Genomic DNA, 14,147 nt, shown 5'->3' with positions numbered 1-14,147 from the left:
TCTTTCTTTCTTCTTCACTTCCTTCCTTTCTATCCTTCCTTCTTCCCCTTTCTTTCTCTCTCCATCTCCTCCTCTCTGTCTTTTCTTCTTGTCACAGAAGCCTTGAACCCAGCTCCTTGTAGCACGGATCACTGATAAAAGCAGTGCCTGTGTCCTTAGTTCACAACACAGAGATAATCTGTGGGCAGGTGCAGCAAGCATGACAGAGAAATGCACACAGCTCTTCAACAAATATTTGTTCCCCGATTTCTGTAAATCACAAGCAAATTATTTCCTGTTAAATTGCCATTTACTAATCTTGGGTAATATATAGCGGCAGCCTACCTGTCAAGCTATCTGGTCATTTTTCTACATGCACATTTGTGTATAATACTCTAGAGCGATGCTTTTGATAGTTGAGCAGTATCCCATTGGTGTGTGAACACAGAGAGTAAAACCTGAAACAACACGTTGCCCTGGGTCCACAGGTACACCCTCCCATTGGCATTAATGAGAGTTCCTGTGAGTCTCAAACTCAGGGATTTTGTGGCTTAAATCCTGCTCCATGCTTGGAGGGGACTCAGCACTGCTCTGGTCATTACTTTCTTTTCTTCTTACATCAGTCATAGAATGTTTCATGCATGTACAGCTGGAAAGGTTCCAGCAGTGTTGCCAACACTAACAATTTTATCACAAGTCTTACTATATTTGGTATTTTTAAAAGCCCCAGCTTCTGGAGTCAGGTGATTATATGAAAATCTCAGCTTTCATTTTAAAAGAAAAGGAAGTTCTTAGCTTTTGGTTGCAGAAAAAAGCCTGAAATATGACCGAGTGTAACCCTAAAGGCGTAAATACTAGAATGTGAAGAAAAGGAATCCCAAATTATTATCATTATTATTAAAACTCATAATTTCAAAACCAATGTTGTGGTTTTTCATGGCCTTACTCCTGATTTTTGAATGCATGGGGCTGGTGATACTGCTCCTGTGACTGACTTTCTGGTGTGATGAATATGCCTGAACTGGCAGAGCATTTTGGTTGAAATACTTTTTTGACTCCATGTGGCTTATGTTCCTGAGACAGGAAATCTCATGAAAACGTTGCCTTTCTTACTATATCATAGCACTGAACATTCAATCCAGGCCAAATGCAGGGAGTGCGGAGGTGCACACAAAATGGAGTAAATGGACTTTTTAGTTCCTCCAAGTTTCAGTTCAGGTTTGAGTCCCACTTTAGATAGATGTTCAAAGTGCTCTTCTTTTTTTTTTATTTGAAACCTGTGCCATGATGCTCTCATACAGTTTCAATATTACCAAAAGGGTAATTTTCTGGGGAAAAAATGCCTGTGAGTGAAATTATTATTATTATGTGTTTATTTAATCATGTTTATTATGGTACTGCCTAAGGACCAACTGAGAATGTGGCCCCACTGTGTAAGTGCTATACATACATGAGTAGTAGAAAGTCCCTGCCCCAAACAGTATAAAATGTATGTAGATAAGACAGACACAGATTAGAGGGAAAGAAAGAGATTGATTGATTTTTTTTTGTCAGTTAACCATGTCTGTCAAACTGTATTTAGGACTGAAGAGGGTTATTTTCACCAGTTCAAAAACATTTCTATGTTTTATTGCATCCTGCTGAGTAAAAAGTGGCTTATTCTTAAAGATTCTGACATGCATAGAGAGTGTGCTGCTATCAAATGATGGTGGTTTCTAAATAAGGGACTGAGCCTGCTGCCAGTGAAATCAATTGAATGTTTGTCACTGGCCATTGTGGGAACAGGATCAGACCCATGGTGGCTCTGTTCTAATCAAAGATAGTTCCTGATTCTGCAACCCTTACTCAAGTGAATATTCCTTATGCATGGCACTACTGTGATGAATAAGGAGTGCTGGTGTGTTTAATGGTTGCAGGATTAAATCCATATACAGCCACACAATTCGCTCTTTCTGAGGTGTATTTGTATGCAGTGCAATGATAGGCTATTTCTTTATTTGGAGGCAATGTTTTGGGTTCCAGCAGGAGGCTATTTTTTTGTGAAGCATACTTGATTGCCATTCAGTGTCTGTATTACCAGTTATCCTGAACTCTGTCTCTGCATGTGTACTGCATAGTATTCTGGTTTCTACTTGGGCTGGGGCACTGAAATACTATTGTGATTTCCAGCTGGACAGGGAAGTATTTCAGAAGTGATTGGGGGGAAGAGGGAAAAAATAGCATCAAGTTTTAGATACACACTTTTTGCTAAACATCCAGACAAAATGTGAATAACTAGAAGTGTGTGAATAACTGACTTGCCTGTACCGAAAAAAAATTGGTTTGCGTTGAACCAAAATATTTTTTCTTTAATGTTTCAGTGAACTGAACAATTGAAAAAATAAATAATTTTGAATGGAACTAAATGTTTCATTGTCCCCAAAATGTTTCATTTTCAAGCTTTTTAAAACTAATAATTTAAAAAAAATAAAATTGAAGTAAATTTCCAAATGGAAGTTGTTTCGATTTAAAAAAAAAAGGAAAGGTTTCATTTTGAAAATGTCAACACAAAATATGTCCGGGGTGGGGGGAATATTTTTAATAATTTTTTTTCAACTGAAGCTGTTTTGGTTGACCTGAATTTACATTTTGCATTGAAAAAAAATTAGTTTGAAAATTTTTGCTAGGGTCTGTTAATGACCCTTTAGTTGGATTTAGTTAAAATAGTTGGGGCCATACCTGCCCCATCCTTTGGTTCTTTTCTGCTGTTCCAGTGATGCAGGGAGAGTGTAAAGTGGCCTTCTGATAAGAGAGAATCCCCATCTGGCATAGGCCATGTCTACATCTAAAATTTTGCAGCGCTGGTTGTTACAGCTGTATTAGTACAGCTGTATAGGGCCAGCGCTGCAGAGTGGCCACACTTACAGCAACCAGCGCTGCAAGTGGTGTTAGATGTGGCCACACTGCAGCGCTGTTGGGCGGCTTCAAGGGGGGTTCGGGGAACGCGAGAGCAAACCGGGAAAGGAGACCAGCTTCGCCGCGGTTTGCTCTCGCGTTCCCCGAACCACTCTGCAAACCGCAGGGAAGGAGACCTGCTTGTTCGGGGAACGAGAGAGCAAACCGGGAAAGGAGACCAGCTTCCCTGCGGTTTGCTCTCGCGTTCCCCGAACCACTCTGCAAACCGCAGGGAAGGAGACCTGCTTGTTCGGGGAACGAGAGAGCAAACCGGGAAAGGAGACCAGCTTCCCCGCGGTTTGCTCTCGCGTTCCCCGAACCACTCTGCAAACCGCAGGGAAGGAGACCTGCTTGCTCGGGGAACGCGAGAGCAAACCGGGAAAGGAGACCAGCTTCGCCGCGGTTTGCTCTCGTGTTCCCCGAACCACTCTGCAGACCGCAGGGAAGGAGACCTGCTTGTTCGGGGAACGAGAGAGCAAACCGGGAAAGGAGACCAGCTTCCCCGCGGTTTGCTCTCGTGTTCCCCGAACCACTCTGCAAACCGCAGAGAAGGAGACCTGCTTGTTCGGGGAACGAGAGAGCAAACCGGGAAAGGAGACCAGCTTCACCGCGGTTTGCTCTCGCGTTCCCGGAACCACCCAGCAAACCTCAGGGAAGGAGACCTGCTTGCTCGGGGTTCGGGGAACGCGAGAGCAAGCTGGGGAAGGAGACCAGTTTGATTACCAGAGGCTTCCTCAGGTATGCTGGGATACCTGCTTATTCCACGGAGGTCAAGAAAAGCACTGGTAAGTGTCTATACTTGATTACCAGCGCTGGATCACCAGCGCTGGATCCTCTACAGCCGAGACAAAACGGGAGTACGGCCAGCGCTGCAAACAGGGAGTTGCAGCGCTGGTGGTGCCCTGCAGATGTGTACACCTCCTAAGTTGCAGTGCTGTAACTCCCTCACCAGCGCTGCAACTTTCTGATGTAGACAAGCCCATAGAGATGGTGTGAAAGTCTTCATACTCCCTTCCCTGGCTCCCCAGCATAGTGTATGTGTTGGGGCAAAGACAGAGGAAGAGGGCAGGTCTGGGCTACTGCTACCTTCCAGCAAACCCCAGTCAGATTAATGGCCCCTAGGGGAGAGCATAAATGTGGCAAACAGCTCTCTCTGCCATTGTGTGTGCTCAGTACAGTTTGACTGAACTCAAGGATCAAGCCCTTTAATTGTTAACTTTTACCTTACTGATGCCATTGACTTCTTTACTGGGGCCCTTCCTGCATTGCAGTGATCGGTGCCTGAGGTGCCTTTAAGTGAATGCTGCAGTGGGTAAGTTCAAGTTAGAATTACAGGCGAGTGGGTGGGCACCTGCCTCTCGTCTGTTCATAGCTCCTCATAACAGCTCCTGTGATTATAAGTAACACGTCAGATGCAAACACATTCCCCGTGGCCAGCGCACAGCTGATGTGCAGAGTCTGTGACTTCCTCTTTGCAAATATGGCATTCATTAAATGGAAAAGCTGCAGGAGCCTGCTGCTGACACAAAGCACTTGCAGAGCTGGCAGTGTTCTATGAGAGCAGGCAGCACTGACAGTACTGCCTCCCCTGGCATCTCCCGATTCAGCGCTGTGCAGCAGAGAGAGAGAGAGTTCAGGTTGCTGTGCAGGGACAGTTAGCATTGGCAACAGCAGTGCAGTGACTCTTCCATCCCAAAGGCTCATTATCACTGGAGACAGCTTGACAGATTACTGCAGAAGGCAGGCTGAGACTACATTAAAAAGACTAATAGGAAATGTGGTCCCCAGCTAATGTTCTGAAATGAAGGTCTTGCATCCATTCTGTGCCAAGGTGAATTAGACCCAGATGGCTTCTCCTATCTGGAATAGGAACATGAAAAAGTGGCTTATCAGATACTGTGTATCCAATGGATCTTTCCCCCGCTTCCCTTTGTTCAGCAGATAGGGGGAATGAGACTGTAGATGTTTCAGATAATTTTCCATTGCTCTGTGAGCTAGTCAGGGCTTCCAGACAAGGGGTCAGCTCTGACACTGCTAGCATTGTGATCCTGCTGTCAAATCAGACTGCCACAGCAGGAAACTAGCTAGGGCTGAGTGAGCGCCGTGGCATGGGTTCCTGCGTGGCCCCAGAAGCTGACTTGCTATTGTACAATACAAGTTACTTTTCTAGTGTGGAACTAGGAGGAGGATGGAAATGAGAGCCACGCAGCTGCAGGGCTGTGGGCTGAACAGTGGGCGAAAATGAACAAAATACAGTTCAAAGCAGCTTCCGAACTTGTTAACTGTGGAGATGCTACAATCTATAATCTCTGCAATAAAGAGAGGAGCGTAGCAGTTGTTAACCAACACAAATAGTGGTAACCAGCAGGGTCTGAATACACGAACCAGTGTTTTCAAACCTGACTGCCTAAAATTAAGCTCCTAAATCCATGTTTAGGCAACTGGGGTGGGATTTTCAAATGAGTCTATAGTTTATGTACCAGTATAACATTGTTAGGTGTGATTTTTTTTAACTGATACATTTATACCAGTACAACTCCCAGTGTGGACAGTTGTATTGACATAAAGGTGCAATGTATTGGTATAGTCTTTCCCAATCTCAGGTGAGAATAAGGGCTTGTCTACATTTAAAATGCTGCAGCGACAGTGTCAGAGAAGACACTGCCTATGCCGACGGGAGAGATTCTTCTGTCAGGGTAGGTAATCCACTTCCCCAAGAGGTAGTGTTAGGTCAACGGGAGGATCTGTGGACAGCTAACTCACCCTCTTCTATCTCCAGTGCTTTTAGCAAATTTTAGCCTGCAACATTTTCTTCTGCTTCCTCTGAGTCTGAGTGGATTTTAAGAATTCCAAGGCTTGTCTGATTGAGGGGGGTGGGGAGTCACTCTAGTGGAAGGGGAGAGAGAGAGAGAGACTGGTCTCTTCAGAGTGCCCTTTGTATCATTCAGGAGGATCAGTAACGCTATGCCCCATCTGTACCAATTATTGCTCTGGGCTGGTGTACACTGAACACATGCATCTACATAGCTATGTTTCTCAGGGGTGTGAAAAACCCACACCCCTATGAGATGTAGCTGTGCCCACCCAACCTGCGGTGTAGACAGTGCTAGGTCAATGGAAGACTTCTTTAGCTGCCACCTCTCAGGGAGATGGATTAACTAGGCTGAAGGGAGAATTCCTGCTATCACTGTAGGTAATATTTACACTGAAGCACTACTGCAGTGCAGTTGCAGTGGTGCAGCTATGCTGCTGTAGTGGTTTAAGTGTAGACAGACCCTTAGAGTTAGGCCTGGTCTACACTAGAAAATTAGGTTGGTTTAATTACATCAGTCGGAGTGTGAAAAATCCACACCCCTGAGCAGCGTAGCTACATCAACCTAATCCCTCCTGTCAGTGTAGGTAGTGTCTACACCAGTAGTCTCAGGCCTTGGCTGCACTCACGCTTTACAGCGCTGCAACTGGGGTGTGAAAAAACACCCCCCTGAGCGCTGCAAGATACAGCGCTGTAAAGCGTCAGTGTAATCAGCGCTGCACGCTACACCCGTAAGGGATGTGGTTTACATACAGCGCTGGGAGAGCTCTCTCCCAGCGCTGCCGCTCTGACTACACTCACACTTCAAAGCGCTGCCGCGGCAGCTCTCCCACAGCGCTGCCGGGGCAGCAGTTTGAAATTCCAAATGTAGCCATACCCTCAAACTCAATTTACCTTAGGACCAGTGCCAGTCCTCAAATCCTCCCAGTGGGCCAAGAATGTGACTGAAGATGGTGTTCAGAAAAGAAAATATTTATATTATATTTTTTATTTAGAATTTCTTACAAATAATAAAACTATCATACAACTTTATACAATTCTTTACCTGCCAGAGAGTTTTTAGTGTTTGCCAGACACCTGGCAACGCTTCAGTTCTGTCAGTTTGTTGATGTTTGGCCTCAGTGACAGCAGTTGAAATGGTCAGGATTGCAGCAAGGTGTGCATCAAATAATTGTGTTCGGTATTTTGACTTGTTTATTTTCATTATAGAAAAAAGAGATGCTGCCTCCCTGGCTGACTCTGCCTGGCGACCAGTGATGGTATTTCTGTCCCTCTCCCCCAGCCAATGGGACCTGTGGGGGGCGGTGCCTGGCGCAGACATTGCCGACAGTGTGGCTGCCTGTGTCTCTCCTCTGCGGACCGGGACTTTGAGACCCCGGGTCTACAGTGAAGCACTGCGGCTGCACTGCACTGTAGTGTTTTTAGTGTAGACAAGCCCTTACGTAGCACTTCTGTGGGGTGGCAAGGGAAATGAGGTGAAAAATGGATGCTGGAGCTCTGGGGATTTCATGGTCTTCTATTTTTTCCTGAGGTTGGTGCCCCTCTTTCGCTTCAGTAACCAAGAAATAGGAGAGAGGTTCCCCCTGTGATCTTTCTGCTCAAGATACTCAAAGCCAGATCCTAAGATGGTGTAAAACAGAGTAGCTTTATTTACTTCAGTGGAACTATGCAGATTTACCTCAGCGGATGAGTCCCAGATCATCAAATTTAATTATCCAGTCAGAGTAAAAAGTCATACCCAGCCGTCTGGCTCAAGACACTCAAGTGCTAGTGAAGAATACTAACCAAATGGCCACCTGGCAATCTCCTGGCTTGGAGGCTGACATTTGGCCTATGATTTCAACATGGATTTTTTTTCCTATAAAGGGAAGAAGTGACGGTGCGATTTGATGGAGAGTGATGCCTAGTGGTTAAAGCAGTGTTGGACAGCTAGGACTCTTGAGTTGTGTTCCCAGTTCTGCCACTACTTGCTGTGTGGTCCTGGGAAAGAAGCTTAACTGTGCAATGCCTCAATTTCTTCATATGTATATTGGGTATAATATATATGGTACTGTAATTCACAGTGGCATTGTGAGGATTAAGTAATGTTTGCAGAGAGGTTTGTGATCCACCAATGGAAAATGACATACAAGAGTAGTCCAAGTGTCATGCTGTCTGGAGTGACTCATGACTGAGAGTGCCAGTCTCAGGGCAGACTGTCAAAAAGCAGGGCAGACACCCCACACTGGTTGTATGTTCTATAATTAGATTTCACCAACCCAGAAGAAAATGCGAACTCTCAAAGTAATACAGTAGTTTTATAACAGAGTCACAGACAGTCCCCAAAGACATGCCAGCCTATCTTACCAGCCAGACAAGCTGGACTCTGTGATAAATGGTCACTGACACCAAAAATCACAAAATATTCAGGTTGCTCCCAGTCACTTACCCTAGATCATTTTGTACCTTAGATCTCATACCATAGCCAATCCTGTAAAAAGTAACTAAAGATTTATTAACTAGGGAAAAGAAGTAAGAGAGTTCTTTACAGGACAGAGCAAGCAAGCATCTGTACACAAATGAGTTTCAATGTGTGATTCAAAAGGTGACAGAGCTGTAGTAATCTGCCAATTCAAAATGTCTTTCAGGACTAATCCATGCCAAACAGCATGGGAATCTCTTTGCTTATGTTTAGGAATCTTTGCCCCTCAGAATCCAGACAGCATAAGAGAGATTCAGTTTCTTGTCAGGGATTTTTATTCCCTCCTCTCCAGAATCCAAAACTGATGGGATGAGTTCATGCACAAGTCTCTCCTACCTGGAGGAAGTTAGGAAAGCAGTTAACAGGCCCTCTGTCCTTTGATGCTACATAATACCTCATTTGCCATCAATGGGCCATCTTGTGTTCAGGGTGAGCACTTTGCTTTAATTAATGCTTCTTTTCCAGTTTAGTGAGTTACACACTTGCTCACAGCTTGAAACCTTCTCTTAACAAAGACCCTTGTTAAAAAAACTTAACACCTCTGCCTTCAGGCAAAGAGATAAGATATGCATCTACCTTTCCAGCTCTGCTATCTAAGCAGCTGCACAGGAGAAAAAAAAATCTTACTGGCTTTTGATTCCTTTAAAATTCCTCACCGCTGCTCACCATGTCAAGGTTCCTTCCCCACTCTGAACTATAGGGTACAGATGTGGGGACCTGCATGAGAACCTCTAAGCTTAATTACCAACTTAGATCTGGTTTTGCTGCCATCACCCAAATCATTTAAGAGTTATTTGGAAAACTCTGTCTACCTACCCCCAGAATATCTCCCTCCACCTGTTCCCTGGTGAACACTGATCCAAACCCTTGGATCTTAAAACAAGGAGAAATTAACCATCCCATCTCCTTTTCCCCCACCAATTCTTGGTGAGTCCAGATCCAACCCCCTTGGATCTTAAAACAAGGAAAAATCAATCAGGTTCTTAAAAAAGAAGGCTTTTAATTAAAGAAAAAAAGGTAAAAATCATCTCTGTAAAATCAGTATGGAGAATAACTTTACAGGGTAATCGGATTTAAAGAGCCCAGAGGAACCCCCTCTAGCCTTAGGTTCATAGTTACAGCAAATAGAGGTAAATCTACTCAGCAAAAAGGAACATTTACAAGTTGAGAAAACAAAGATAAACCTAACACATCTTGCCTGGCTGTTACTTACAAGTCTGAAATATGAGAGACTGGTTCAGAAAGATTTGGAGAGCCTGGATTGATGTCTGGTCCCCCTTAGTCCCAAGAGCGAACAATCCCCAAAACAAAGAGCACACAAACAAAAGTCTTCCCCCCACCAAGATTTGAAAGTATCTTGTCCCCTTATTGGTCGTTTGGGTCAGGTGTCAGCCAGGTTACCTGAGCTTTTTAACCCTTTAAAGGTAAAAGGATTTTGGTGTCTCTGGCCAGGAGGGATTTTATAGCATTGTACACAGGAGGGCTGTTACCCTTCCCTTCATAGTTAGGACACACAATTACACAGGTTTACAAGGCAAACACTCATAACGTTATAACATGAGCTGCAGCCATTGATCTAACTTATAACCACCAAGGTTATAAATGAGATCAATTCATGCTGCATCCTACAAGCATTTTATAAAGTCTAAACACATTCTTAGTAACTTAACATCTAACATCTGTTTTGATAATACTAACACACAGGTACGCAAGATTGGTTTCCAGCTATCCATTTGTATGTGTTCAGTAAGGCCTGGGGCCTTGTCATGAGCTGGCACCTGGTCTGCCAGCATCACACCATATATACTTCCCCTAACCCCCAAACTCCTCTTGTTCATAACCTTTTGCTAGGCTAGGCTATGAACTTGATTTATATATAAAAGACTGTGACATAGAAACCTTAAATTAAACCTATACTGTTGTTTCCTCACTCACTTCATACTACTCCATACTCCTTAGTGACAAAATCCCTGAGCCAACAGTGGGTGCATTTTGTGTCTGAGCTTGGACTGGATTTTAAATGTGCATAGGTGCTATTCTGAACAAAAAGGGGAGACAATGGCAAAACAGGGTCCAGAGAAGCGAGAGAACTTTCTCACCACCCTCTGGAGTTGCTCTCTCGTTTGGAGAAAGCTGAATGAAACAGAAAGGAAATGAGGGAGGTGTGTGTCTGCAAAGCTTTTCTCCAGCTCTCCACTGAGCCGTGACCTGGTTTCTCCAGGAGCTGCCTGCTGTTTTCTTATTTTCTAAGCAAGTGCCTAAGACAATGCCTTGCATGCCAAACAGAGTCAGCCAATCAGATAGGAAAGGTTCTGAGTTGGAGACCACTCCCTGATCCTTCCCTCTTTTTTATTTTTCTTCCCTGGCTCTGAAATAACAGCTCCAGTGTCCATAGAGAAGATAGGGGGGGAAAGCTTCTCTTACCTGCCTGAGCACTGGGTTAAGTGTTTATTTTGTTTGTTTGTTTTTGTACGGTATTTAGCTATTAATATTTTTCATTGTTGTCATCTTGACAGAACCCAAGAAGAAGAAAAAGGAAGGCAAGAAACAGGAGAAGATGCTGGATTAATAGAAGCCTTGCTGGGCAGCAGGAGAAAGGGACATCAGCAAACGTGATCAGTTAACAGTTTCATTTACATCTAGACGATTTACCCTAAAATTATTTATAGCTTAATTGTACAATAGGAGGAAACACACACACACACCCCTTTTTTTAAAATTTTACTCTAGTATTTTTTAATGTATAACCCTAACAACATTTTAGAGGCCTGCAATAAAGAACTGTAATTTCATTCAGAAAATTATTTCTATGGTATATTGAAAAATGTAGAGTATTTTAAGGTATTTTTTCCCTCAAGTCTTATTTTAGGTGTTGATCCGGACAAGTTACTCCATGCAGGCAGAGCCTTGAGCCTCTGGAAGTAAATGGGGCAGTGTGTGGGAGCAGGAGTCTGCCCACGTGCAGTAACGTGTAGGAGTCAGGCCTTAGATTTGAAACAAACAGGACTTTTTTTGGGAGGGTGGGGGCAGTCTTTTAAGATTCTTGTCACAGATAGAGAACTGTGTGGAAACTGTCTGGGGTGGGTGGAAAGGTTTAGTATTTGCTGGCAAAAAGTAAGAGGGGGGTGGGACAGTAAGTATTCAGTTCAAATTACTACTGTTTAAAATCTCATTGTTTCTACCACTGGCACTTTATTGGCAGCAGGAATGGTGAAATCCTCTCTCTAGAAAGCTGGGGTTGGCAAAGTCCTCAATTTTCATAGTGTGACACTCGGCTGAAAAAGTGCTTGTCATAGTGAAACAACACCAAAACTCACCTTGAATTTTTCATGAAAACAAAAGGAAACAGAGAAAAATGTTTCCCTCTCTTTACCTGAAATCCTGAAAAAATACCTTTATCCCTCCCTTCCCCAGCAGGGGAATATCCTTTTCATGTGGTCTTGTTGGGAGCATTGGGTTTTTTCCTTAGCCATCTCCCAGTGATATCAGTGTGAGCCTCCCTATTGATTTTAATTGGAACTGGTTGAGAAATAGTATTTTCACCAGAAAAAAATTGAAATACATGATTTTTTTTTAAATGGTCATGGAATTTTTCAGATTTTTCCAGGAAACAAAAATGGAAAATAATTGTTTTTTGAAACCAAAAAAAAAAAAAAAATTCATTCACCCCCTTCCTCTCCCCTTTTCTTTTATCCCAATAGAAAAAAAAGAGAAAGTGAAAATCAAGAAAGGTTTTGTTTTTCATTAAAATTGGAAAATTTCAGTCAAAATAATTTTTTCTGTGAAAAATTTCATTTAAAAAGTTTTTTTTTTGGGGGGGGGGAAATGTTGATTGGAAAAAAATTACAAGCCCTAATTTTAATAGATATTGGGTCTGTCCTTTTTTGAGGATACAGGGGGGCTGATCATTTCTTATTTTAGCCCACTATTTCACTTGACTGTGAGGTCCAGGGAAAAGGGATCTGTTATATGGAGTTAAAGTGCTACCCAGCTGGCTCCTGGAAAGTCCTGTGGAGAAGACTGGTTTTTCACTCAAGACAGCATTTAGATTAGTAGTTTAAGGAATTTCAGTGCCCAAGTTCCACTGAATTTGCATTTGAAAATCCCAGCCTTATAGTACAAAGGATAGGATTTGGCTGCATAGGAAAGCAGGAATTTTTGCAGGGAAGTCCTATGGCCTGTGTTATGCAGGTCAGACTGGATTATGACAATGGTCCCCACTGGACTTAAAATATATGAATCAATGCGAACCTGCCGACATCAGTGGTTTTGCACTGGTGTAGGGGGAGTCCATCTGAACAGATCATGCTACAGGATTGGGACATGGCTTGTAGAAATTGTGGAGCTTCCTTTCCTCACACTAACACACTAAAATCCCACCACCACCATATCAAATAAACTACAGGCACATCGTCTTTGTGTTCCCCCTGGTTCTGGAATGGAAAGGATGCTTTAGGCTACCTCTTGCAAGGCAGACGTTCTCAAACCGCTCTCCAGAGCGCTCCTTCATCCCTGTAACAGTGTGAGACACGAGCAGTTGCTGGAAAGGAAGGTGGTTCCAGGAGGGAAGAGTTTCTTTCACTCAAAGACTTGCCAACACACAGATGTGCACAGCTTACTAAGGCTTGGTTTACACTTAACACTTATGCAAGCATAAGTATGTTGGCCAGAGGTGTGAAGAACACACACCCCTGGTTGGACATAGCTGTGCCCACCACACTCCCAGTATAGATGCAGCTATGGCAACACAAGAGCATAGCTTTTGTGAGCATAGCTATTGTTATATGGGGAGGTGCGGTTCTTATGTCGATGGGGTTCTCTTGGTCTACACTGGGGGGCTATGCCCATGTAGCTGTGCTGGCAGAGGCTTTGGAGAGGAGACATAGCTGAAAGATGTGATGTTGCCCCAATGTAGTGAAACTGGTGCAGCTTTGCATATGGACGCTCGTAAATCATTTTAAACCTGGCTTACCTTGGTGTGGCTTGCCTCTATTAAATGAGGAGCTGTCAGGAGTTAAGAATGCTGCAGATAGACAGCCTCATTCTCCTCTGATATATACGGGGCTAAAAGTTTTATAAAGAGACTGCTTTCCCATCCCACCTGTAAGGGGTTAGAAGTGGATGTAAGTGGCCCGCTTCAGGAATGGTTTCCGTCTTCATTTGCTACAGCTATAATATGGCCCTGAGGGAATGATAAGTATCCCTAAAATAACATGACCTCCTAGGGACACTAAAAGCTAGTAGAGAGATGAAATGCCATGCTTTGACTTGAGATGCATCTGAATGCAAACCCTGGATTCAAACACCTGCAAATTTGGGGACATTGGGATCTAGATTCAGAAGCTTGCGATACTGTATAGTTTTAACATTGCGCCTGACAGAAACACCCCATGCTGAAAGGGAGCCCCTGTTTGTAACACTAAGACTGTGTCACCCCCCTGTCAGGATCATCTAATGATGTAGTGCCATTCCTTCCAGATCTACTCTTCAGCGGAGAGGGATGTTGCAATTTTGACGACCATAAAAATCAGCAGTCGGAAGCAGCAGCATGCTTGGGTTCCTGGTTCAGAATAGCTAGGTGCCAACTCAGAAATCATTCTATTAACACCACTTGTGTCCACTTCTCATGTCTCTTTCTCTCTGTGGAGCAGGACTGATGTGGGAATTGGCTGGAAGAGCCGTTCACAGTGGAGAAAAAGGTGGGGAAGGGGAATCTCCATTTCCATTCTTTAGCCCCTGTCAGGGGGCATCTCCTGTGAACCTTCAATCATTTTCCAGGGGTTATTCTCTCTAAAGGAGGGTTCCCCACTAAATTTTGACAAAGTTGGAGGGTTTCCCTTTGAGCTTCTCCCAGACTTCTGAAGGCATTGCTGGGACTCCTCTCCAAACCTGAGCAAATGATGGTTGGAGGTTTGAAACTGCAATAGCATTTTTGGCCGGAGGGAGTGGTAAGGAAAAGGT

The 14,147-nt window shown here is 43.8% G+C and overlaps 1 protein-coding gene across 1 annotated transcript in view; it reads left to right on the top strand.

The window, feature by feature from the left end:
• Positions 1–11,787, top strand: part of PTN (pleiotrophin) — a 127,588-nt gene extending 115,801 nt beyond the window's left edge. Inside the window, exon 5 of the mRNA XM_030543842.1 lies at positions 10,703–11,787. Coding sequence (XP_030399702.1) covers positions 10,703–10,755 — 53 coding nt within the window. The 3' untranslated portion in view covers positions 10,756–11,787. The remainder of the gene's footprint in view (positions 1–10,702) is intronic.
• The last annotated feature ends 2,360 nt before the right edge of the window (positions 11,788–14,147 follow it).

The sequence above is a fragment of the Gopherus evgoodei genome, chromosome 1, assembly GCF_007399415.2.
Source record: "Gopherus evgoodei ecotype Sinaloan lineage chromosome 1, rGopEvg1_v1.p, whole genome shotgun sequence".
Classification (NCBI taxonomy): Eukaryota; Metazoa; Chordata; order Testudines; family Testudinidae; genus Gopherus; species Gopherus evgoodei.
The sequence above is the reverse complement of the archived record's forward strand: the minus strand, read 5'-3'. Positions and strand labels throughout refer to the sequence as shown.